General features: G+C 31.6%; 1 protein-coding gene across 3 annotated transcripts in view; it reads left to right on the top strand.

Annotated features, from left to right (window-relative positions):
• Positions 1–27,343, top strand: part of LOC126881894 (calsyntenin-1) — a 673,839-nt gene that overhangs the window by 225,902 nt on the left and 420,594 nt on the right. For all 3 annotated transcript variants that reach the window (XM_050646547.1, XM_050646545.1, XM_050646546.1), the window contains one exon: positions 27,006–27,282. In XM_050646547.1, coding sequence (XP_050502504.1) covers positions 27,006–27,282 — 277 coding nt within the window. The remainder of the gene's footprint in view (positions 1–27,005; positions 27,283–27,343) is intronic.

The following is a 27,343-nucleotide window of genomic DNA, read 5'->3' as shown; positions in this document are numbered from 1 at the left end:
AAATTTTTGTAACAATTTTTTATATTTTAAATTTTAATTTTTCAACCGAACAATTGGTGGATATGACATTTGTTTTTGGCGAAACCATTAGAAATTATTACCAGCTTTTGTGACACGAGTAGGTACATAGATACTATTTACTTCTTAATATACTTCCATAACGTTCATTTGTTTCAAAGCATACTTTATTCGTTCTCAATATGTAGGTAAATTAAAAAGTTATTAACTAATCTTACTCGTAAATACAATATAACTAACGATTAATTTGGCACAGGAAAGCTGCTGCGGTAGAAAAATTACTAGGGTAGATTTAAAATTTGGTTGTTTATTTAAGTTAGTAACTAATTTATGCATTCATTAGTATGGTGAAATATTTTTTGTAAAATAATTTAAAGTTATTAAATTCAATTGAATTGTACTAGCATACGATTTATTTTAATCTTTAATTACGTTTTTATTTTCATATTTTATATTTTAGTGTATGTTTCTAAAACCAGATTATAATTATTTTTTTTGCAAAAAAATTTTTAAATAAAAAATCCGCAAAAACGTAAAATATATAGTTTTTTTTTAAATATGTACAAAACAAAACATGCTAGGTACATACAACCTTATACCAAACGAAAGGTTGTAATATTTACTACAAAATGCAAAACTAATATACAGGGTGTCCCATTTAAAAACAATAAGAAAATTTTGTATTTGCAAATAGTGATCACACTGTATATTTTATGGCTAAAAGTAAAAGATATTAAATTATTTAAAAATAACACTATATTATAAAAACTTTAACCTATCACTTAAATTTTTATTACCTTGGAAACATAATCCACATCCCTATAAATATTACCATTTTTCTCAATAAAACTGTAAATATTTCGAAAATTATTAACTTTAGGCCTATAAGACCTTACACAAATTTTTCATATTTTTAAATAATATATTCAACAATGATTTAATATACAGGGTGTTCCATTTAAAAAAATACAACTTTGGTTCATACTGTCGTTCTGACTCACCCTGTATAATCGAAAATAATTTTAAATTATATACGTCTTTGATACACATTAGTTTTTGTATAAACATTTTCTTGTATATCTCACAGTTTAGCCGTAATCAAAGAAATCCAGAGGTTTGGCGCACCCTGTATGTATAACAGCATAGTTAATCCGATAATGACATATGGAAAATCGAAAACTAACAATTGAACTGGTTTGGAACAAAACTTTTGCAAATGGAGCAAAAGAGGCTAACAAAGAAAGTACATTAAGCCAAAATTGGTACCAAAAAAATAGAAGGCCGAGGAAGACATGGATGGGCCAAATCCATAATATAGGTGAAAAGAGAGACATGCCTATACTATAAGAGATATGAACACTACCAATAGAAGTGCGTGGAAGAAATGGATCAGAAGCGGAGCGGAACCCTATATCCGACGCGCTGAAGGGCACAAAGGATTATGAGAAAGAAGAAGTAATAAAATAAAGCGTAAGATTCGGATTGATTTACACTAAATATCTATTAACTTCTTATTATAAAATGTAGAAAACATTGCAAAATAGAAACAAATTAAAAAAAAAAAACTGAATATTCGCATTCGCATCCGCATTCGCGAATGTCGGTAGCAGATATTCGCATTCGTATTCGCGAATATTCAAAAAATGACATTCGTTACATCACTAGCTAGTATACAACTTTGCTCTTCAGCGAAAGTGTTAATGAAAAATATACTAGTTTTATTTTGATGATAATTAGAAGTTACAAGATTTTGATTCTATCGTAGTACAAGGATTTCCCCGGTTGAAAATTGTAACTGGTTTACGTTAAACACTGTAGCTATAAAGTACCTACGCGAATTTTTTAATTGCGAGTAATAAACAATCTAGTTAAACCCTCGTGAGCACTCAGTTAACTAAATGTGAGTTCTCGTAAACTCCAGTGTGGCTCTAAAAGTTCGTTAGCACCAACCGCACAATTACGGAATACTGAATTTAACCATCCAAAATAGAGCTGTTATATATACATAAATGAAGTGTTGGTAATGTTATTGCGTCGTTAAACTAATGACGATATTTGAATAATTCAACTCCATTCCCGAACATGTTAGCTTGCCCGTAATCGTCAGCAACTAATAAAATGTTTTCTAACTTTATACTCATTTCTCTATAAATAAATTGCACATAGCAATTTTTACCTGTTGGATTTAAAACTACAGTAATTATCCTTCTTCTGCCCCTTTTTTTTTAATTTACGTAAACGTAAGCAAAACTCTGCAAAGATTAGTCTACAGATTTAACATAAGAGCAAAAGAATTCAATATGACAATTTCATCTCAAAAACTAAAACAATAGTAATCAGTAAAAAACCAATCAGATGTAAAATAGAAATTGATGGTATCAGTATTGAACAAACAAGTAATGGAAGTAAAATACCTTGGAATTACATTGTCAAGTTACGGAGACCTGGACAAAGAAGTGAGAAATCAAGTACAAAAAGCAAATAGACTGGCAGAATGCCTTAATAACACTATATGGCGAAACCGACATGTTAACACTGAGATGAAGTGAAGAATTTACAAAGCCAGTGTAAGACCGATAATGACATATGCATCAGAAACAAGACCTGATACAGCCACAACACAAAGAGTACTAGAAACGGCAGAGATGAGAGTACTGAGAAGAATTACAGGAAATACGCTCAGAGATCGAAAGAGAAGAGAAGACATTAGACGTACAGTGTATAACCTTCCAGATGTATTGGCAGACCAAGAAAAAGATGGTGCGATAAATTAAACAATTTAGGAGGCTAATATTGAAGAAGAAACAGGCTTTAAAGCCTACATACAAGAAGGAAGAAGAAGAATAAGACCTTGGACATGAGATACAAATTGGAAAGAATACATTCCAATCCAAACCGATAGGTTTGGGCTGGGCTGCGTTTAGTAAGCTACGGGAAATATGTAAAAATGATAATATGTCTGAAGAGAAAAGTGTATGAACAGTGCGTATCGCCGTTGGTAACATACGGAGCAGAGATCCTAACATTAACGAAAAGGTCAACAGAAAATGTAAGAGTGACCCAGACGGACATGGAGAGAACCATGCTAGGAATCACAAGGGGAGACAGAATACCAAATAATACCATCAGGCAAAGAACAACAATCAAAGACATAGTAAAACATGTAGCAAAAAAGAAATGGAGATTGGCAGGTCATGTGGCAAGAACACCGAACGACAGGTTGATTAGAAGATTATTGGAATGGCGACCATGGCGGACAAACGAAGCAGAGATCGACCAACAATACGCTGGAGTGACGATTGTAAAGAGAACTGCCGGGAACTGGATGATGGTAGCTCAAGACAGGGAGACAAGGAGAAACTTAGAAGTCGATGTTCAGTAATGGACGATAACTGCTAAATGATGATGATGATCAGTCAGAATAAAAAGAAATATCTTCGTTCCTCTTATATTTTTTGTAAATCTAAAACTTCTGTTTAAGAATGGATAATTGACGCTATTTTAGGCTTGAGGGTCACTGAACAGTTACTTACCATTAGTTTTTTAACATAGTCCAGAGAAATATTTTATCCGTTTTCTTTCGCATATTCTCTACTGATATACAGTTTCTCTTCCTTTTTCATCACTCTTGCAATCGTTGCTTCAAAAATTTCCAGCTTTTCCCGCTGTGAATCAATTCAACCAACTGTGATTCCTTTTACCTATCAAGTCGCGCTCTCTTCTGTAGCAAATACATCTCACATAAAGTTTGCTCCTCACTGGAAATGCCATCATCTTGTCATCAGAGTTATCGATGGAACCATAGCCAACATTGCCACTGCCACTTTTTCGCGTTGGAAATCTGGATCTTTCTCTATTATGTACTTTTCATGCCTTGTGTTATCAACTGATATGATATTCATTCAATATTTGATATGATATAATATAATAGTCTTAGCTATGACAGCGTTCCTATTTTGATAGTTTCTATTATTTACCTATTATTTACATTCGAATCTTTTCTATGCCTTTCTACGATTACTTCTAGATTTGGAGGACTTTTTTATCCATCTCAAAACCCTCCATTTATACTTGTAATCCATAGAAAAGTATGTATTGCATCACCTAGCATAGAAGTTTTCAAATTACTTAGTTGCATATAAAAAAGTTCTGACAAGAATATAAACAGATAAATAGTTATGTACTCTTTAATTTCTTTTTTGTAATAACTCTAAAAGTAATACTTTTTAATACTGTTACACGAAAAAGTTATATAATAAATTTTTTAAAGGTTTTATTTGAATCGTTTTGATGTATTCATACTTTTACTCATGTTTAATTTTGAACGCAAAAAACTTTTTAATAATGAGATTCACTACGTTTTAGACAGAATGCAGTAGCCAGCTAAAAGCATTTTAAAAATGTGAAATATGAACATCAACTAAAAGGATTTTATTTTAAACGAAAATTATAAAAGACGTGAAAAACTGAGATGTTCTCACATATGTATGTAATCATGGAAATTATGCGCATAACATTAACTCGTATTACCGTAAATATTACACTCTTATAGTTTAAAATCTAAAACAATGATATGCTCGTTACCTAGATTATCTGTTTACAACTTTTCTTTCTCTTTAAAATGCAACTGTTAAACATCACTTTTATCCTGCCATAGCTCTCCTTTCGTTCGTGTATCTTTAGGTACTCTGCTGTAGAGTTTAAGGTAATTTCCAATTATATTGCTTGTTTTCTATCACAATACCAATGACATTCGTACGTTTTGTATAACGTGTTCTTTGGTCGTTATCATTATTATATTATTATGTTATTACACTTATTTTACTTAGTCGTCTTACTTATTAATATAAATCAATACCAATACCAATAAAAATCAGGATATTACTACGATATTTTATCTTTCCTATACTGATGTACGGAGTTGAGTCATTGACATTCACAGGCGCCACCTTCAAGAAAATTGAGACTTTCGAAATGTGGCTTTATCGTCTAATCCTGAAGATATCTGATACCGACCATGTTTGGGTGTTTTAATAAGAATACAAAAAGAAAGCTTAGTGACCACTAATCAGAGAGTTTTATTTAGAATACAAAAAGAAAAAAAAGCTGTTAACCACAATAAACACGGCCAAATTCGAATGCCTTGATCACATCATGAAGAACACCGAGATATATAGACTGCTGCAACTAATTTTACAAGGAAAAGTAAAACGAAAACGAGGATCAACACAAACGTGGTTAAACACAACAACCACAAATTTTTTAGAGCAGCAGTGTGCAAAGTACAGATTGCCATAATGGTCGTCAACATACGAAACTGATAGGCACTACAAGAAGAAGAAGCTTTGTATATTCTTCCGTATAACAAGTCAGACTTTCGATATTTTTAATATAATAGTTTTTTTCCGAATAACAAATTGCTAACCCCTTGATCTATTCCTTATGTTTAGAGAACCAGCACTTTTTGTAGGCTTTTTTTTTTCTCTTGGCCAAGTTATTCCAGCTTTAGCACTGGAACCTTATCTTTCATCATCTCTCGTGTGCTGCATAACATACGTCCATTAAACACACAGTGTTGACTTAATAGTTTACCTTCACGGACATGAAAGCATGGTTTGTTATGCAGATCTGAGTTCTATTTCTAGAAGCTTCAACTTTCCTGTTGGAAATCAATAGATATTTTCCCAGATTTATTGCCGCACAAAAGTCCGTTCAGCACAAATTCTCTTTTAGGCCTATTTCATACTTTACGACTTCGGTCGTCACGACAAACGGTCGTAACGACAGTTTGTCGTACATTCCATTAGTCCAATACAGCAATATACGGAGCCTTTCACACAGGACGACCACGACTAACCGTCGTGCCGTTGCTCTTTGGCTGTCGTCCAATGTCACTGCAATGGACGACGGTTGTGTCGTGCCGTGCTATCAGTGAACCACAGGCATAAATTAATGCTTCCATACTTAGTCGTGTAGTACCAGTGAATCCAGTGGCACGTACATAACGGTAAATAATATAGATGAGGAATTTTTACCTACATAGATACAATACATAGGTAAGCATCTGGTTGGTATTATTTTATTGTGACAAAAATTTCAATAGACTTTGTGAGGACTTTGTCAAAGTGCCGAGGAATAGACCCTATTGTAAAATGCATTATTATCAATCTACCCTATTATAAAAATTAAATCATAAATGTTTCATCGACTGATTGTCGTGACGACCGAAGTCGTAAAGTATGAAATAGGCCTTATATACCAGTACGCCTCTGATGTGGAACCTTAGATTTGGTGGCGACGTATCTGGTACGTGTTCCAATATTAGGCGCGTTCCAAGTGACATGAAAACCGTCCTTCGTACTGCCCTGGTCATGCGCATTATAAAAAATGCGTTCCAAGCGACCATGAATGATGATTCGTGTCGTACACTGTGTTGTTCCAAGCGATCCATGTACCGCTTCGAAATCGGTAACTGAACGGTCCTTTTGATACATGCCTTCAAGCAGAAACTATTTGTACTGACTTGCGCAGTTAGGATTTAGGATTGTTTTCATTTTTACTGGTCACTGCTATGAGATCAGCTGATGATTCAATAATAGAATAATCCACGATACATGCTATTAGTACCTGTGAATCTTGATTTTCGTTTAAATAATTATTAGGTATTTCTTTTTTTTTTCAAATTAATCTTAAAAATATGGATAATTTATTATTTTTCTTAGAAGACAACGATTTCTCAGATATCGATTCTGAGGAAGATTTTGAAGTTGAAGTGATGTTTAATGAACCTGTTAGAAATGATAATTTCTAACCATCTAGCAAACTTCTAGTGGTGCTAGTACTGAAAATGGCTCAGGCGCAACTCGAACTTGAAATGGTACACAAATACGTTCCAAGAGGGTTACGTACCGGTAATCGGTTTGGGATCGAAAGAAAACCGTTCAAGGGCGATTCTGCGCATTAAAACAGTCCAATCGATTTCGTGACGGTTCAAGGGATCGTACAAATGTGTCGTCTTGGAACGAACCTATTTTCGATCCTATTCGACGCGAACTCCGAATAATACGGAACAAGTAGACCCTAGCTACCTGAAAACTGGTAGATCGACGATGTATTTACAAGAGGGTTTGTAGTGTACAGTTGATGGGCACTCGATCATTTGGGAGATAATGCGACAAAGGCGACCATTTATAAAGCTTAACGTGTAATCGAGAAACATTGCATTCAACTTCATACATTTAATTTATAAATAACTTTTGAAAAATCCTGATACAAGAATAAAAAACCGCTAAACTATTTCGAATAGAAAAAAAATCTAGTGTACATTCGATGGACACTCGATCATTTGGGAGATAATGCGACAAAGGCGACCATTTATAAAGCTTAACGTGTAATCGGGAAACATTGCATTCAACTTCATACATTTAATTTATAAATAACTTTTGAAAAATCCTGATACAAGAATAAGAAACCGCTAAACGCCGTAAAAATGAGTGGCGCATACAATATTCCAGCTACAAAAGATCTGATATGAATATTACATGGCGCGAAAATGTATTTTCATTTTTGTGCAAAATAAAATTTTAGTTTTATTTTAAACGATTTTTCCATACATATTTGCTAAATTTGAAGTAAACGCGCCACAAAAGAGTTTCAAAATTCAAACTGTATCAAAGTTACTCTTTTGTGGCGCGTTTTACTTCAAATTTAGCAAATATTATGGAAAAATCGTTTAAAATAAAACTAAAATTTTATTTTGCATCAAAATGAAAATACGTTTTCACGCCACGTAATATTTAATTCATATACTCTGGGCTAATTAGCAAAATTCATGGAAAAGTTATTTACCAGCAATTTTATTGCTGGAATCGAATTATAAGATCCTATATATTAATAATATAGGTATGCAAAGTCCGCAGATAGTGTGCTACTTTTTTTATAAACAAAATGGCGCCGACAAATCGTATTTTTTTCAATTATTGCTCTATAACTCCGAAGATTTTAACTTTACAACAAAAACACCCAAATAAAAATTCACCGCAATTAAATTCTGCATAGAGATATGTTTTTCACGATTTTCTCCGACGAAAATTTTCCTCGGAAAATGCGGGTTTTCCTAACAAAAACTATAATTTTCAAATAAAGTTTTAGGTAAGTAATTATTAATCAATAATTAAATATCTTAGTGACCTCAAAGATTTCTTGGTATAGATTGTAATTCCAGAAGCCGGTGAAAATGAAACGAATATTTTAGCAACAATTCAATTGTTAATTAACAATTTACGATCGCAATAATAACCAAAATATTCATGATACATTGATCAAACTTATAAAGATTATAAGATGAGATGCTTGTTTAATATTTTATCGACAAAATATAAATTTTTCTTTTTTTCCATAATCTTTAAATTTTGAAAAAAAAAATAGTTATAATACGTTGGTCTAATTAGTAAAGAACAAAGAAAGGTTATTTACCAGCAATTTTATTGCTTTAATCGAATTATAAGATCCTATATATTATTAATATAGATATGCAAAGTCCACAGATAGTGTGCTACTTTTTTTGTAAACAAAATGGCGCCGACAAATCGTATTTTTTTCAATTATTGCTCTATAACTCCGAAGATTTTAACTTTACACCAAAAATACTTAAATAAGAATTCACCCCAATTTAATTCTACATAGAGGCATGTTTTTCCCGATTTGCTCCGACGAAAATTTTCCTCGGAGAATGTGGGTTTTCCCAACAAAATCTCGAATTTTTAAATACATTTTTTGGGCCAGTAATTATTTATCAATAATCATATAGCTTGGTGAAATAAAAGCTTCCTTGGTATAGAGTATAAATTCAGAAGCCGGTTAAAATGAAACGAATATTTTAGCAACAATTCAATTGTTAATTAACAATTTACCGTCGCAATAACAACCAAAATAATCATGAGACATGGATCAAACTTAGAAATATTATAAAGGTGTGATGCCTATTTAATATTTTGTTGACAAAATATAAATTTTTAATTTTTTTGCATAATCTTTAAATGTTTAAAAAAAATTGTTATAAACAAATTCACATTTCTTAGAAATTGTTTAATATATTCTAATTTTAAAAAATACTTAAAATGCGTATTTCATAGGTCTTGAAAATGAATGCTTTAAAAAAAATTTCCAACCATTTGCAAAAAAGTTAGGAAACAGCAAAATAAATATACGATATCTCCATTGTTTATAATTTGTTTTAATTGTTTCAAAGCTTAAAAGTGAGTCTATGGTACAATCTAATTACTCACAATGAATGTCAAAAATTAGTGCAATGGTTATATTTTAATCAAAGATTAAAAATACTTTTTTTTGTAATTTTTAGCGCGAAAGTAGGCTTGATACAGAGCCGGAGATAAAATATTCACTCGAAGCGACTGACACGCTTAAACTCGCGCGAGTTGTGTATGTGGGCGGGTAGCTACGGTACTGTATTATTCTATTTTCGCGCGTGTAAATTACGAAAAAATATATTTATAATCTTTAATTGAAATATAACCATTAAGCTGATAATCGATATTGTTTAATAAATAATTAGCTTGTACTTTAAACTCACTTCTACGCTTTGAAAGAATTAAAAAAAATTATTAACACCGTAGTAATCGTATGTTTACTTTGCTGTTTCATAACTTTTTTGAAAATGGTTGCAAAAAAGTTTTAAAGCATTCATTTTCAAGATATTTGAAATGCGCATTTTAGGTATTTTTTAAAATTATAATATAATAAAAACTTTCTGAGAAACGTTAATTTGTTTATAAATATTTTTTTTTAAACATTTAAAGATTATGCAAAAAAATAAAAAATTTATATTTTGTCGACAAAATGTTAAATAGGCATCTCATCTTTATAAGATTTCAAAGTTTGATCAGTATATAATAATTATTTTGGTTATTATTGCGACCGTAAATTATTAATTAACAATTGAATTGTTGCTAAAATATTCGTTTAATTTTCACCAGCTTCTGGAACTATAATCTAAACCAAGAAGGCTTTTAAGTCACTAAATTATTTAATTATTGGTAAATAATTACTTATCTAAAACTTTATTTGAAAATTAAAGATTTTGTTGGGAAAACCCGCATTTTCCGAGGAAAATTTTCGTCGGAGCAGATCGGGAAAAACACTTCTCTATGCAGAATTTAATCACGGTGAATTTTTATTTGAGTGTTTTTTTTTGTAAAGTTAAAATCTTTGGAGTTCTAGAGCAATAATTGAAAAAAACACGATTTTCGAGCGCCATTTTGTTTATAAAAAAAGTAGCACACTATCTGAGGACTTTGCATACCTATATTATTAATATATAGGATCTTATAATTCGATTTCAGCAATAAAATTGCTGGTAAATAACTTTTCCCAAAAATGGCCTATTCTCCGATAATCAGCCCAGACTAATATCAGATCTTTTGTAGCTGGAATATTGTATGCGCCACTCATTTTTACGACGTTTAGCGGTTTTTCATTCTTGTTGAATTAGTACACAAATATTTACGTTCCTTTTTAATCTTGAACAAGCGCTAAATTATATTTTTATCGAGAGTAAATTTTTGATGTTTTTAGTGAAATTAAATTTAGAATTGTCAGATTGTTTTTTAAATAAAATAACATAGTAACGTGCAAAGATGCGTGTTAACGTGGCGATAATTAATAACGAGTAACGAATAAAGTTAACAGAAAAAAGAAATATGTGTTGGAAGTATTCCAACAAAGCTTTAAATATAAAAAATCAATATGGATTTAAAACTTTTATGGATCCACCCGCGAGCGTCTTCCTCTTATTCAGCCTGTTTGCGTCCACTCCTGAACAAAGGCCTCCCCATGAGTTTGTATATTATGAATTCAACCCGCGAGTGTTATGTATTTATTTATTTATTAAGCGCAACAGGCCTTGTAGGCCTAGGGCTAAAATGTTTACATTTCTGATTACATAAATAATATAATAAATAACTTAGTATAACTTACATAACTTATAAAACTTGTAAATTTTATTTAAATACACTTCAGTCTTTTTATACACTCCTTCACCACCTCTCTCCATCTCCTTCTGTCCAATGCTAGTTCTTTCCATCTCTCAATGTTACTTTTCTTCAAGTCTTCATATACACTGTCCTTCCATCTTTTCCTTGGCCTGCCTTTCCTCCTCTTTTGTATTGGTCTTCGTGAGAGTACCATTTTTGGCATTCGTTTACTTCCCACTCTCTCTATGTGCCCCAAGTATCGTATTCTCTGTGCTTTGATCGTCGTCGTAATCGTTGGCTCTTGATATAGTTCTTCCAATACTTTATTGGTTCTTCTTCTCCACTGACCTTCTATTTTCACACCTCCATATATTGCTCTTTGCATTTTTCTCTCCCATATTTCTAATAGGTCTGTTTCTGATTTTTTGAGCACCCATGTTTCACTTGCGTATGTTACTGTAGGTCTGATAACAGTCTTATAAATTCTTATTTTTGTTTTTCTTGATACGTATTTGGATTTCAATAATGTGCGTAATGCTCCATATTTTTTATTTCCTTTAGCTATTCTTGCCTTTATCTCCCCTTCTTCATGACCATTTTCATCTATTTTGGCTCCCAGGTAAATAATTTCTTTGGCTCTTTTGAACGAGTATGTTTTTTCTCCATCTATTTGTACTATGATGTTATTCTCTTTTTCTTTTTGGATCTCTCCCATTATCATATACTTTGTCTTTTCTTCATTTATTTTAAGTCCGAATTTTTTGGCTTCCGTTATTATGTTTTTCATTAACTTTTGTAGTTCTTTTTTGCTTGTTGCTAATAGCGTCAGATCATCTGCAAATGATATGCATTGGTGGCCGTTTTTAAATATCGTTTCTTGCATGTTTATTCTGCTTTTCCTGATTATTCCTTCCAATGTTAGATTGAATGCCATTGTTGATAGTGGGTCTCCTTGTCGTAATCCTTCCTTGGTTTCAAACTTTTTGGATGTATACCCTTTCCAAGCTATTTCGTTTGTTGTGTTTTCCATCGTCATCTTTATCATCCTAACAATTTTACTTGGTATCCCCAGTTCTTTCATCAGTTCGTACATCTGCTGTCTATTTACTGTGTCGTAAGCCTGCTTAAAGTCTATGAACAAAGCATATAGTACTGTTTTATGTTCGTAACAGGTAGTCTGTATTTCTTTTAAGGCAAATATTTGGTCAGTCGTTGATCTGTTGTTTCTAAAACCTGCCTGGTATTCCCCCAGTATTTTTTCCGAATAATAACTTAGCCTTTTTCTTATACTTTATGCCAAGATTTTGTAAACTATTTCTAATAGTGCGATGCCTCTGTAGTTTTCGCATAGCATTCTATCACCTTTTTATGTATAGGGCATATTCTTGCTATGGTCCACTCTTCTGGCATTTTTTCTACTTCCCATATTCTTCTTATCAGGTCATATATCTCTTTCTGTAGTCTTTTCCCTCCTGATTTTATCATTTCGGCCGATATTTCTGTTATTCCTGGGCTTTTGTTATTTTTCAAGCTCTTTATTTCTTGTTCTGTGGGTATTTCTATTGCTATCTGATCATCTTCAATTTCATGGCTTGTTTCCTTTTGTACTTCGCTCTTATTTAGCAGTTCTGTGAAATAGTTTTGCCAGTTTTCCATTATTTTTTCCGGCTCATTTAGCAACATCCCTTTATCATCTCTCAACCCGCGAGTGTACCTCTATCAATTCAATTTGAGCGGATGCAAGGCAGGTCAGGAACACGTACACGTACACTATTTTTTATTATCAAGAAGATAACGGAAATTTAAGAGCGAACCAATAAAAACCGACTCAATTTCAAAGAACAATATTTATGTAACGTTTCTGAACGTTTTAGTATTTGCGGTGTGTTTAAAATTTCAAGTTCTCTCACGTAAGAGCGAACCGAACGAAATACAAAAGCCATACTTGACTCCCGAGATTTATACACATAATATACTCCCAACCAAATGGCCACATGTTCCTTGTTATAATCCGAAATTGTGGTAAGAGTTCACCCGAGAATTGGAAAAAGTTGGGATCGACGAAATTTATCCTCGAAACTTTTCTTTTTGAAACTCCTAGTAAAGTACTGAAGATTTGATAAGTTTTTATGTACAAATCTGTAACTTATAGCAAGTTGTTTACGTCGATTTTTTTGTTCTTGAGATGTGGTGAAAACTTTCTACTCGTACGGCATCGTTTTTGTTTTTGAAAAATATGTACGGATGGATCTTGCGGATTTGGAAAAAGTTCACGACGATTCAAGACCGAACAGAAACTGTAAAGTTGACAATTTTTGGTATGTGGTTTTAGGAGTATGAGAAAACTTTTTCGAATCGTATGTAGGTTACGAAAGTGTTTTAAGGGGGAAAGCAGCATCGACATGGTTCCCTTTTTAAACCAAAAATATAAAGTGAGTATAATCAAGACCTGCATCACATATTTGTAGATTTCAAACAGGCTGATGAAACAATTAATCGTCCAACACTATGGAAGGCATGAAGGCAATGGTCGAGCTGGGCTCGTAAATTCTGGACTGAGACAGGGAGATCCGTTATCCCAATTGTTGGTTAACATTGCCTTAGAATATGTCATACGAAAATTTTTTCGAAAAATTTAACGAGACATTGTTGGGGAGAAAAAATTGTACTCTCCTTTGCCGATGACGTAGATGCAGTAGCACAAGCCACATTAGAAGTTAAGAATATTTTCTCGACCTTTGAAGAAGCTACATTAAATATCGGTCTAAAAATAAATTAAAAAGATAGCACTTAAACGCTAAGAGTTTTAAACGGTGTAATGGGTGGAATGCGTTTAGAATTGAATTTAATGCGAATAAAAGAATGGACAAAAATCAAAAAAATTTATTAAAAAACATAGGTGAGAAAAACGAGGTCTGGGGTACACTTGACCCCCGCACCGCTTTACGGGGGTTAAACATGTTTTAGATTACTTCACATTTGTCTTTTAACGTGAATCATATACAAATTGATTATATTTCATTTGTGTTTTAACTCTTCTGCGGGAATTATTAATTGACCAACTGACAAAAGTTTTATTTGACAGTCTACTTAGTATTGTTCTGAAGCTATTTTCTTGTGGCAATTTTATAATGAACTATTTTAAAAGGGAAATAATCCACAATTTTACCAAAAAAATTAATTTATTAACGTTTCGACGCCCAAGTCGGGTGTCGTTGTCAAAATACAAAATAATACTAAATAAACAAAAAGGTTAATAAATTCATTTTTTTGGTAAAATTGTGGCTTATTTCCCATTTAAAATAGTTCATTAGTCTGCTTAGTACATTCTTTCACGGTTTTTGCTGTAAATTTTAAAGAACCGCTTGGATTGACATGAAATTTGGCATACGCATAGCTAACATGTCGAAAGAAAAAAAGTCATATGGTGCCGATGTGTGCTTTTGCCCTGGGGGTGACTTTCACCCCATCTCGGGGGTGAACAAATATATGTCCAAGATAAGTCCCGAAATGGATAAACTGACCAATTTTAAGAAACTTTCGTTCTATAGAGTTTTTTCACCAAATCAATACTTTTCGAGTTATTTGCAAGTGAATATGTTCATTTTTCAAAAAAATAACCACGTTTTTAGACGGTTTTTCACAAATAACTCAAAACGTAAGCATTTTGTCGAAAAAAATATTCTTAGCAAAACTATAGCCTATAAAAAAGTGAAAAAAATGGTGTATATATTAGGCCTCTATACCTAGCGACAGCAGAGTTATAACTAATGAAAAATAGGTTCATATTCGAAAAATTCTAAATAGAATAATTCAATGTGAAATATCCAAATAATGAAGCATTCTTAGGGAAAACACATTACAACTTTTTTAAAGTGTTTAAAAAAAGCTTTATTTCTGTTTTTATAAAAAAAATTTCTATTATCAAATGTAAGCAAGCTACGCTCAAGATAAAGTTGGTCCCTTTTGCTTTGGCAAAGAAAAATCAGGAAGATCACCCCCAATTAGCAACTTAACTGAAATTAATCGTTACCGCTTCACAAGTTACTTTACTTATGTTGTGTTTATATGATCTGTAAGTTTCATCAATTCAATAAGTGCTTATTTTTGAAAAAAATTGGTTTTAAAGTAATATTTTTAAAAATTTTAATTTTGAAAAAATTGCTTTTCTTCAAAATAACTTAAAAATTGTTAGAGATACCAAAAATCTTGAGAGAATCTTGAGAGAAATCTTGAGAGAAAAAAAGAGCAATGTTAGGTATACGACTGTCAGATAAAAAGAGGAGCGACTGGGTAAGATCAAAAACAAAAGTCGAGGACATAACAACAAAAGTTGTTAAACTTAAATGGAGCTTTGCAGGCCACACTGTTAGACAAAAAGATCAACGTTGGAATGCCACGATACAACATTGGAGACCTTACCAAAGTAAACGACCGAGAGGAAGACCACAGATGAGATGGGTTGATGATATTAAAAGAGTAGCCGGAACGAATTGGAAATATGTTGCTCAGGATAGAGACCGATGGAAGGAGTTGGGAGAGGCCTATGTCCAAACGTGGACGATAGAAGGCTAAGAAGAAGAAAGAAGAAGACCAAAAATCTTAAACAATAAAAAAGTCGGCTTTACTTTTCTGAATACTTTGTATTTTTTTGTTTTTCCGTAAGACAAAAATTGGTTAAGATTCGGTGTTTCTAAATTTGCATACACTCGGGATAATTGACTCGTTCAAGCCCTTTTAACTACAGCTCTTTCAAAAATAAGGACTTTAAACCGATGAAACTTACAGATCATATGACCAATACATACGCGAGTAAAAAACTTGTGAAGTGGTAACAATTAAGTTTATTTGAAATGCTAATTAGGGGTGATTTTCCCGATTTCTTACCAAAAAAAAGGGACCAACTTTATTTTGAGCGTAACTTGTTTACTTTAAATGCTAAAAATTTTTTTTAAAAACAAAAATAAGCATTTTTTAAACACTTTAAAAAAGTTAAAATGCGTTTTCCCCAAAAAAGTGGTTTGTTTTTTGGTTATGGCACGTTAAAATATTCGATTTGTAATTTGACGAATATGAACCTACTTTTCATTAGCTATAACTTTGCTTCTACTAGGTATAGTGACCTAATATATACACCATGTTTTTCACTTATTTACGTGCTATATTTTTGTTAAGAATTTTTTTTTCGACCAAATACTTAATTTTTGAGTTATTTGCGAAAAACCGTCTGAAAACGTGGTTATTTTGTAGAAAAATTAACATATGTACTCGCAAATAACTCAAAAAGTATTAACTTGGTGGAAAAACTTTATAGAACAAAAGTTGCTTAGAATTAGTCATTTTATACATTTCCGGGCTTATTTCGAACATATATTTTTCACCCCCAAAAGGGGGTGAAACTCACCCCTAGGGTGCACACATCGGCACAATATCACTTTTTTTCTTTGACTTGTTGGCTATGTGTATGCCAAATTTCATGTCAATCCAAGCGGTTCTTTAAAAGTTAGAGGTTTTTGCAATATTTTACCTTTAAAGAACGTACTAACTATTAAGATTGTTATTGCTAAGTGGCGATTCTAGACTGGTGGACGAAACTAAAACTTATCGTTGTATAAATACCTTAACCGAATACCTAATTATTAATATGATATTTGCTCCTGAAGTCTTCTTTTTCTTTTTCTAAATGTCTTAAGCGAATATTTTTGCACAGGTGTACGAATCTCGTTATTTTTAGTTCTTGAAAGAGAAGCTCGAGGTCTACAGTTCATTAAGTTTGAAAATTGTCAACAACTCGTTTTATCTTCAGCGACAAAATTAGAATTAAATGAAAAGAGATACATAATTGGAAATTTAATGGATTCAGTATAATTTCCAGTCTCTACTTCCAATGCTTACGAGCGCCTAGCTACTAAGTCTTCTTCTAAATTATGACCTCTCGTAGCATGATTTATTTTGTTACTTCATGATTTCTCACTTTTTTCCATTCATTTAAACTACATAGATAGCCAAATCATAAATATGAGACCTCTGTCATAGATATTGTGACGCTTCTAAGGCCTTGTTCATATAAGGGCGGTTTGCCAACGTTGACGTCGCGGTTTACCTGAAAAACCCAACCGCCGCGGTTCAAGTTAACAGAAACAAATGCAACCGCTCATCGTACATATGCAACCGCCAGTTTACCAGCGTTTAAACTGGTAAATCGCGGCGTCGACGTTGGCAAACCACTCGTATATGAACGAGCCCTAAATCCCGATTGACCGTCTATTTGCATAAACTCATATATTCACTCATAAACAATTGTTTGTCTACCTAAGCGAGGATTTTATTACCTATTTGATTTATGATGTAAATATTCTATTCCTTCCAGATTCTTTTGTCGATTGTACTAATAAATATGTGAATGCAAGAGAAATTAGATATTTCTGAAGAAATAGTTAAAAAAGCCAAAAAATGCGACTGATACCGAAAAAAACAATAGAAACGTACGACAAAGAATACGCTAAATTTCAACAATTGATGGCAGAAAATGATACTGAATGCGTAAATGAGACCGTACTACTGGCATACTTTGGAGACATAATATACTTTTTCTACAGCCACTATTCAAAGTGCACTTTTCTGCACGGTTTTATGTTAGCAAACTTGATATTTTCTCACAGTATAAGATATTTGACATTAGTGTGCAGAAAAGTGACGTTTCTGTGCCGCAAAGTGACGTTTCTGTGCCGCAAAGTTCTTTTCTGCACAGTTGACTACCTCATTCTGAGTAACGTTATATTCTGTTTACATCCGTGGACTACCGCATTCTGAGTAACTTTATATTCTGTTTACATCCGTGGTTAAACTTTAGACAAATATATAACCTATAAGACAATTATTATATTTAACTATAGCATAGAAACTAAATTATGGATGTTACAACTGTTTTATTTTACAATTTTATTCTTATTAAACATTTTATAATTATCAAATTACCAATAAGGATTTAGCAACCTGTGCAAGAGACGTCGAATGAAGTAGTTTTTGTGTAAATCTGTGACTGCATAAATATAATGTCAATAATGTGTAATAATTGTTTAAATTTAAACAAATTAAGGCAGTGCATTAATTTTTTAAATGATTTCTGTGCAATTTATTTAGGTATAAGGAATTTAAATTGATTAGTAGGTATTAATTAAATACAGTTTAAAATTTATCACATAGGTACCTATTATAATTAATCGTCGTTTGGAAATTGTGACTTTTATTTTTAGGAAAAACTGTGCTTGTAGAAAAAGTATAGTGTGAAACACGTGCAGAAAGGTAATTTCTCACTCGTTTGAATTGCGGCACTCGCTTGCGCTCGTACCGCAACTTTTCAAACTCGTGAGAAATTAGTACCTTTCTGCACTTGTTGCACAATATACTATTTTCTACAACCGTGGTAAAAATTCAATTGTTAGCACTCCATACGAGCGTTAAAAATGCTACTTTAAGGCACTAGTGCTTTAAAATTTTTAAGACACTGCAGTTCGTATTGGCAATTTTGATGTCAAAAAAATATAAAAATGGAATGTCAGTCAAGTTCAAGTAAAAGTTTTTGTAGATATTGTCCTGTAGTTATGTTTGTAGAAAAAATATTGTATGGTATGCGTGTTAAAAAGTACATTTTTAAGGCACTCATGTGAATTGCAGAACTCGCTTCGCTAATTCTGCAAACTTTCACACTTATATCATAAATAACTATTATGCCCGCGCGAGTATATCATTATGTGGTTCGTAACTAAGTAATAAATACACAATATTAAACCGGTATGACATCAAATAAACATTGTAATATTTCTAATGAATTAAACGTTAAGTGCTTATTGTTTTTAAATTTTTTTGTAAAGCTGGTGTAGTAAATAAGATAATATAAAGTAAGTCTTTTTATTTAAATATAAGTAATTTATGTATATTGTTTGTCATTTAATTCAGTAAACATTGGTGGCAACTAAAGTACCAACATCCCTTATTTGCACGTATTTGAACTCTTGAGTCTACTCTAATTACGATGTTTTTCGTTGGCTCTATACAAATGTGTACACTGTTATGCTCTGTATTTTCTCTCTGTTATGAGATTGATCAGCATATTCTTATTTTGATTAATTAATGAATTATTTTAATTACTACTTATGGAAAACGAAACCAAAATTAAATAAAACTTTCCAATAAAATTTATTCTCAGGGCTAATTTATTTTAATGCATTACCTATGGCTTGTGGCTTCTAGTATCTCTAGTTGCTTACTTCATCCAGGACAAAACAGGGAAAATAAATATACTAAATGTCATATAAATTCTATAAATATTATTTATTTATCCAATATACCATAAATATAAGATTTAAATGTATGCTAAAACTCAATTTTGTTGCAACTATTTCTCATTTAATAAATTAATCTTTAATTCTGCTATCTTCTTTTTTTTTACAAAATTTTCATTTAAATAATTCGTTAGACTGTTCTTACTATTATAAAAAAAAACAAAATTTACTTTTCACCTTTTGAATAGATTACGTATTTCTTCTTTGGATTTATGAATGACTATATTATGCTATAGAACTGTTCAATAAAAAATAAACAAATATGGTATGTGATATAAAACAACTCTCTCCTTTTCACAAATAATCTGACTAACCTTTTTTTTTCTTCTTTACTTCTTCTCATGGATTGTGTAGTCCTCGATTCTCCCACACGTGCTCCTAGGATGCTGCGAACGATCCTTCTCGTCCAAAGATTTCTCTTTGCTCGATATCTTGTGCAAATTGATACCAACCGGCTACTCGTTCCAGACAGAAACAGCAATCTCTTCGGACACAAGGAGATTTAACTTCTCAAGTCGATCAACCGTTTCGTTTCAACACGACTCTGCTTACACGGGGCCGCCAACTTCACCACTTTACACCGACTTCTTACTTTTCAAAAAACTGGACTGCTCTCTTCAGATGTTCATTACACAGTGAAACTTTTTTTTCCCTAAAACTCAGACTCAAACACTCTATTCTCCCTCCAACCGTCTCTCTCGCCAATCACAAAAAACCCTCTCTACACATTATATCCCTACTTTTCATTTCTTAAGAACAAATTAATTTTTTATACAACTTTTCCATTTTGTCAAATTCCAGGAGATACCAAAATTAAAAAAACTTATACAGAAGTAAAAACTTCAAATTGTATTTTGGCATAAAATCGTTTATTTAAAAACTATCTAAAAGTCATCCACATGGATTGCAAAACGTTTTCGTTCTGATACCAAAATTACTTTTGTGTTTCTATATGCCATAAAAAAACGATATTGTCAAACTCAACAATTGTGTTTACCGTCTTTCCTTCTAAGAAGCATTTATAAACGTCCTATTGTTCGCTTCAAAGCGAATACATGTGCTTTCTAATCCGACCGTATTAATTGTATAAGTCTGTTCATAGAATCATTAATACTAAACTTTTCCTTCTTTCACGAAGCACTGCTTATGACTAAATTACACTATTTACAATTTTTGGCCATATACAGGGCGATGAAAATCTATGATCTCGTGGTATTTGACATAAATTAATTTTCTAAATTTTTCCCATAAAAATTATATAACAATACATATAGTATCTAACATTTTATAGATGTGCCCCTCTTTAATCCCTCTTTAAACCTCAATAAATCAAGCACAATAAGCAGTCATGATTTTCTGCACCTGTATGTCACTAAGTAAGACTGAAAGCAATTTTATGTCTTTTTTATATCTCGACAAGTTAAATACAAAAAACACATTCTGCACCTGTCATCGAAAGAGAGTGAAGGTAGGGGTTAACACCCGCCAAGATGTGCGTTCGACGCTAACGCGACGGTCCCAATTAGCAGGTTAACTGGGTTGCGATTAATTAATGTGGAATGAAATGTTTAACTTTTCACGGGGGAGTTTGTGGCACATCGCGATGTAACTTAGCCAAGTAAAATATTGACAGTGGAACTTATCGCAGCAGCGGGAGCAGCGGTTACGTTATAAACAGTTTAACGTTTCATTAGCGATAATTTTACAAACGGCATCTACGCTGTTTGCAGTTAGTTCGGTAACTAGCGATTCAGCTGAAAAGTTGAAATATATAAATAATATTCCGTAATTTAACTTCAAGAACTTATTTTAAGTAGAAAATAAAAGACATGCTGAGTATACGATTCGTTTTATCGTATACTCGTAATATAGTAGAATAGGCGTGTACGCGTACAAGCGATCATTTTTATGTACCCCAGTCAATGAGAGCAAAATAGAATATTATATCCGATTTCTATTATAATTAATCGATTTTGATGAAATTTTGGGAATAGGCTCTACTTACCTAATTCAAAGTCCTATGCCTATATAATATGCTTATTATTTTGGAGGGGTGAAAACTGAAAACTTCCCCCCTATTGTCAAAATTGAATACAACTAGTTGTAACGTAAATCAAAGTACTTTTTAGGCTTTAATATGATTTGATGAAGTTAAATAAAGGTTTTTTTATACATACTTGAACACATTATTGTTGATTCGCTGAATAAGTTAACCCTTATAAACTACCCCCTTTATAAAATGTTATAAAATGTTATAAAATGTTATAAAATAAAATGTTTAAAAAAAGTATTTAATAATATTTCTAATTAATTAATGTAATATCTAATTTAAATCAATTTTACATCCCTTTTTGGGTCAATATTTTTCGTTTTATTCATTTGTCAACCCCCAAAAACAACTCATATCTTTATTATAAAATAAAAAATACACTTCTTCAACATAATCTTTTATTTATCTCCTTATTTACAGACATGATACTTTTTTATCATTTACACTAAGAATATTTTTTGTAATTTTGCTTTCCTTAAAACTCCCTCATGATCAAAAATATAAAAGTAGAGAAAAAAACGATTTTTGCAGAAAAATATTAAATTTATTCAATACTGAAACAATATGTAGATTTTTTTACAGATTTACGAAAAAAGTATTGTCGCTGTGAGTAGTCGGTACAGCAAGATCCCATACACATCTGCTCCAAAATTTGTATATGCTCCAAAATTGAAAAAAAATATATTGTTTTTTTACAAAAACTTCGTTCATTTTAAAGACACCGTAGCCGTTCAAAAACCATATTAAAGGAAAGAAGGAATATAAAACCATGTTGATAAACTCATTTAAAACCTTTAGTTTTTAAAAGGTAAATATTTAATTTAACGCACTAATTTTGAGGAGCTGGTTGAAAAGAAAGCTATTATTTTTAATTTTAAGAAAATTAATTGATAATGTGATGATAAAGTGGTGTTGTTTTATAAAGTTATTTTTATTTATTCTACAGATACAGGGTGTTAGTAAATAAGTATGAAACATTTTAAGGGCTAATTCTGCATGAAAAAATAATGCCGGCTTGCTCTATAAACATATGTCCGCAAATGCTTCGTTTCCGAGATACGGGTTGTTGAAATTATTATTTCAAACTGCCAATTTATTTATTGCTCTAAGACCAGTTGAGCTATGAAAATGAAATTTGGTGAGTCTTAGGATGTAGTTATTGAGCATTTTTTGAAATACAATTAAGAATTTTGTATTCATCATTGGCGCGCATACGGGTAATAGTCTGAATTTTTTAAAGAAAAAAATAGTACGTCACTGAGATATTTCAAAATAAAAATTATTTTTAAATTTCACGTTTAATTTTTAATAAAAAACCTTTCTTGCCTTTTTTTCATTTGGTGCACCGTTTTTATGCAGAAAAATAAAACATCTTGACATGTATTTTTCATTTCTTAATACATTATCAAGAACTATCCAATATAATAATACTAAACTAGAACAATAACAGAAAATATTACTAATAAGATTTAAACTAGGTGCAAAGCTGCAAGAAATGTTTAAAATGATCTCCTTTACAGGTAACAGATGAATTTTATATTCATCATTGGCGCGCGTACGGGTAATGGTCTGAATTTTTTTAAGAAAAAAATAGTACGCCACTGATATATGTCAAACTAAAAATCATTTTTAATTCCTCGTTCAATTTACGACAAAAAATCTTGCTTGACTTTTTTTCATACAAGGCGCCGTTTTTCTACAAAAAAATAAAACATCTTAACGCTTACAAAGTATTTGAGGTATTCTTTTTCTCATGATCATCTTTCAGTGCGTCACAGTTTTTCGATTTCTTTCTAACGCATTAAATTGTATGTGACAGAAAAAAAGGCACGTCCGTGATTACAGACATTTACAACATTTATTCTAGTTATTCTAGTTGTCGATAGATGGCGCCATAATAAAAAAATAATTTTTTTAATTAGATAATAATATTACAAATATAATCTGTATAATTTATAAGACTATACAAATCAAAGAAAATACCATTTTATAAATGCAAGAAACACATTTGATTTGTTTTTATTCCAAATTGAAAATAAAATGTGACAACTGTCAGATTTAACTAAAATGTCATGTTAGAATAAATGTCATAAATGTGTATTATCATGGACTTACCCTTTTTCCTATCATTTTTTACACACTGAAAAATGCTCATGAAAAGGACTATAGTTTCCATATGCATAGAAACTTAGTTCAAATACTTTCTAAACGTTAAGATGTTTTATTTTTTTTTGCATAAAAACGACGCCGCATATGAAAAAAAGGCAAGAAAGATATTTTGTCGTAAATTAAACCAGCAATTCAAAAATGATTTTTAATTTGACATATCTCAGCGGCGTACTATTTTTATCTTAAAAAAATTCAGACAATTACCCGTACGCGCGCCAATGATGAATATAAAATTCTTCTATAACCTCTAAAGCAGGTCATTTTTAACATTTGTTGTAGCTCTGCACCTAGTTAAAATCTTATTAGTAATATTTTCTGTTATTGTTCCAGTTTAGTATTATTATATTGGATATTTCTTGATAATGTATTAAAAACTTAAAAATACGCGTCAAGATGTTTTATTTTTCTGCATAAAAACGGTGCACCATATGAAAAAAAAGGCAAGAAAGGTTTTTTATCACAAATTAGACGTGGAATTTAAAAATAATTTTTAATTGGCGTGCATTGTATATTATTGTCCTTTTCATGAGCATTTTTCAGTGCGTAACAAATGATAGGAAAAAGGGTAAGTCCGTGATAATACACATTTATGACATTTATTTTTACATGACATTTTAGTTAAATCTGACAGTTGTCACATTTTATTTTCAATTTGGAATAAAAACAAATCAAATGTGTTTCTTGCATTTATAAAATGGTATTTTCTTTGATTTGTATAGTCTTATAAATTATACAGATTATATTTGTAATATTATTATCTAATTAAAAAAAAAATTTTTTTATTATGGCGCCATCTATTGACAACTAGAATAACTAGAATAAATGTTGTAAATGTCTGTAATCACGGACGTGCCATTTTTCTGTCACATACAATTTAATGCGTTAGAAAGAAATCGAAAAACTGTGACGCACTGAAAGATGATCATGAGAAAAAGAATAAAAAAAGCGTAATAACTACCTCTTAAAATCTACCAAATTTCATTTTCATAGCTCAACTGGTCTTAGAGCAATACATAAATTGGCAGTTTGAAATAAAAATTTCAACACCCCGTATCTCGGAAACGAAGCATTTGCGGACATACGTTTATAGAGCAAACTGTGTTTATTTTTTCATGTAGAATTAGCACTTAAAATGTTTGATACTTATTTACTAACACCCTGTATATTTTAGAGATAATATGTGTTATTTATTTATTGAAAATTTTATTGGAAAATGACCATTACGTAAATAGTATAGGTCACTAAGTGGATAAAATTCACATAATGTGAATGACACCTTGAGACAAGACAAACTTTGGAACTGAACGAGAAGTGAAGTTGTTAACAAGTGAAAGCTTTAACTTAAGTAGTGAAATTAACTAACATAATATGTTAAAATAATCCACTTTGCATTACCATCGAGTTTATGTCGTGGGTAGCTTATGATTTGTGCAAACATTAATTTAAAATAATATTAATTATTATATTTCCAAAATATTAATATATTAATATTTCCAAAAGACCGGATATAGTTATTTTCCTAACAAGTGCAGAAAGTCATACTTTTCCGCACGCGACTGCAGTTTGCCGAACGACGCGAAGCGGGAGTTTTGGAAATATTCGTTCGAAATTCCGCAGTAAAAATTAAAGAATAAGAGTTTGTGTAGTGTATACTTTGTACGCACGTAAGAAGTTATTCTTCTATTATTATTATTACAACGAAATAATTATATTTTAAATAGTTTAATTGTATTTTTATTTAAATATTAAACTAATTTTAATACTTAAAATACTATGAAAAAGTAAAAATAATATATTAATACATACGTCATTTTTTATACACTGTAGCCTCCCCGCAATTGCTTTTTCCTTGATGAATCGTAGAAAATCTAAGAAACGTCAGATTTTCTACACAGATTTTTAATTTTCTTTTCATCATATTTTAATACTAATTGGGCCTTGTTAAACAAAAAGCAACCAACCCACATTTTTGAGGAAAACAAGATAATGTCACATATCGATTTAAAAATGTGTATTCTACATTGTGTAAAAAGCAACCAAGCCATTCTAAATATTAAACCATGAAAAATACTACTCCAAATTATTTCTGTTTAATAATAGTTCACTTAAGATTTCGCATAAGACAACCAACCCACTTGGATTGTTTGTGTATATCACTGGACTGAACATATTACATTGCACTGTCGAAAAGTACCAGCCAAGTGGGTTGATATTGTTATGCCGATTACGGTTCCTGGAATGTTTCATCTTTTTGTTTTTACGTGTAGGTACAGAGCGACAAGCTAAAGGTGGCGGCTGACCTTCTCGTATTCTGCATTTGACGCTGTGTATTTTCACTCAAGGTCACGCGCCAGCACTGGCTTGTCGAATAGTACTAGGTACTGACCAATATTAGTTCGTGCTTAAATATTAAAATATTTGTTGTATTATATCTATTATATTGTGAAGAAATCTTTGAATCTTTAATGCGAAAAATATGTTTAAATCAAGAACTGTTAAAATAATTAAAGCGGCTCGCGAAATTGCAGAAAATAGTAAGTTTTAGGATTAAGGCTATGTTTATCTTACTTTTTAAATATTATGGTTTGTTGTTTTGACTGATTATCGCATATTTTTTATTTGTATTGATATTATGTTTAATAGTAGAAATTCTACTGTATGGTATTACTGAGTTGACTGAAATTATTCGGTTTTATTATGGATTTTGTGGGTTGGTTGGATTTTGCAGATTGCATTTTATTAGATATATTTCCAACAGCAAAAAGAAACCAACCCTCAATATGGCTATTTTTTTGTAAAAATTTATTAGGATAATTTTGATACTATGATAAAATTGCTCTAAAATTAAACTATTGATTAGTGAAGTTATCGTTTAAAAAAATACGACGGAAAATTAAATATTTAGAAAAACATAAAAAGTTAATTTTCTCTTAATTTACAAATTGAGGGTTGGTTGCTTTTTGTTTAACAAGGCCCAATTATCCTATTGCCAACGAAAATAAATCCAAAGACACAAATATTTTAATAAATATGCATATGTATATGATACGTACGTAACTTGAAAGAAGTAGCAACTAACTTCATGTTGGGAGTGTGCGCGTACTTCACACTGTGATTTTTATAAAATGTCACTCCCATCGATTTTCCCAATCGCGCCTAAAGAAATATAGCTTCAATAAATAATGAAGTTTCATTAGTTGAACACTGAACACTAATGACAAAGTTGTGAACCAATCTCTAAAAACTCCGAAAGTTGTAATTATACCACTTACTCTCAGCAAATTCAGTGCATCTCCGGTATTCTTATGCGGAGACCTTTATCAAAGTAGCTCCAAGGTTTTTTCCATTCCCTTTTATTTGAAATCACTCTTTTACCGACTGCTCCAGTGAAACTTTAAAACTCTAAACCTTCTTTTTTTCTTTTCTTTGCAGCTCCTAAATTGGCCATCGACAATCTAGAGAACGGCTATCATGGCATCGTGAAAGAGAACGAGACCGTAGTCGAAGTCACCCCCGTGATCAGGGCCGAGGGGGAGGTTTGCCGCTTCCGCATCGTCAACAAGCACCATGGGGAGGCGCCATTCGATATCGTCCTCAAGGATGACGGCTACGCAGAATTAAGGGCTAAAAGGGTCCTGAACTGCGAGAAGAGGAAGAATTACAAGTTCGACATCGCCGCCGTAGGGTGCAATGGTAAACAGAGTGTCAGGTTAGTATCAGTTAAGTTAATATGACACGAGAGGGTAATTTTAAGTTTCAGGTTAACCTAC

The sequence above is a fragment of the Diabrotica virgifera genome, chromosome 3, assembly GCF_917563875.1.
Source record: "Diabrotica virgifera virgifera chromosome 3, PGI_DIABVI_V3a".
NCBI classification, from domain to species: domain Eukaryota; kingdom Metazoa; phylum Arthropoda; class Insecta; order Coleoptera; family Chrysomelidae; genus Diabrotica; species Diabrotica virgifera.
This window is presented reverse-complemented; position numbering and strand designations above follow the sequence as displayed.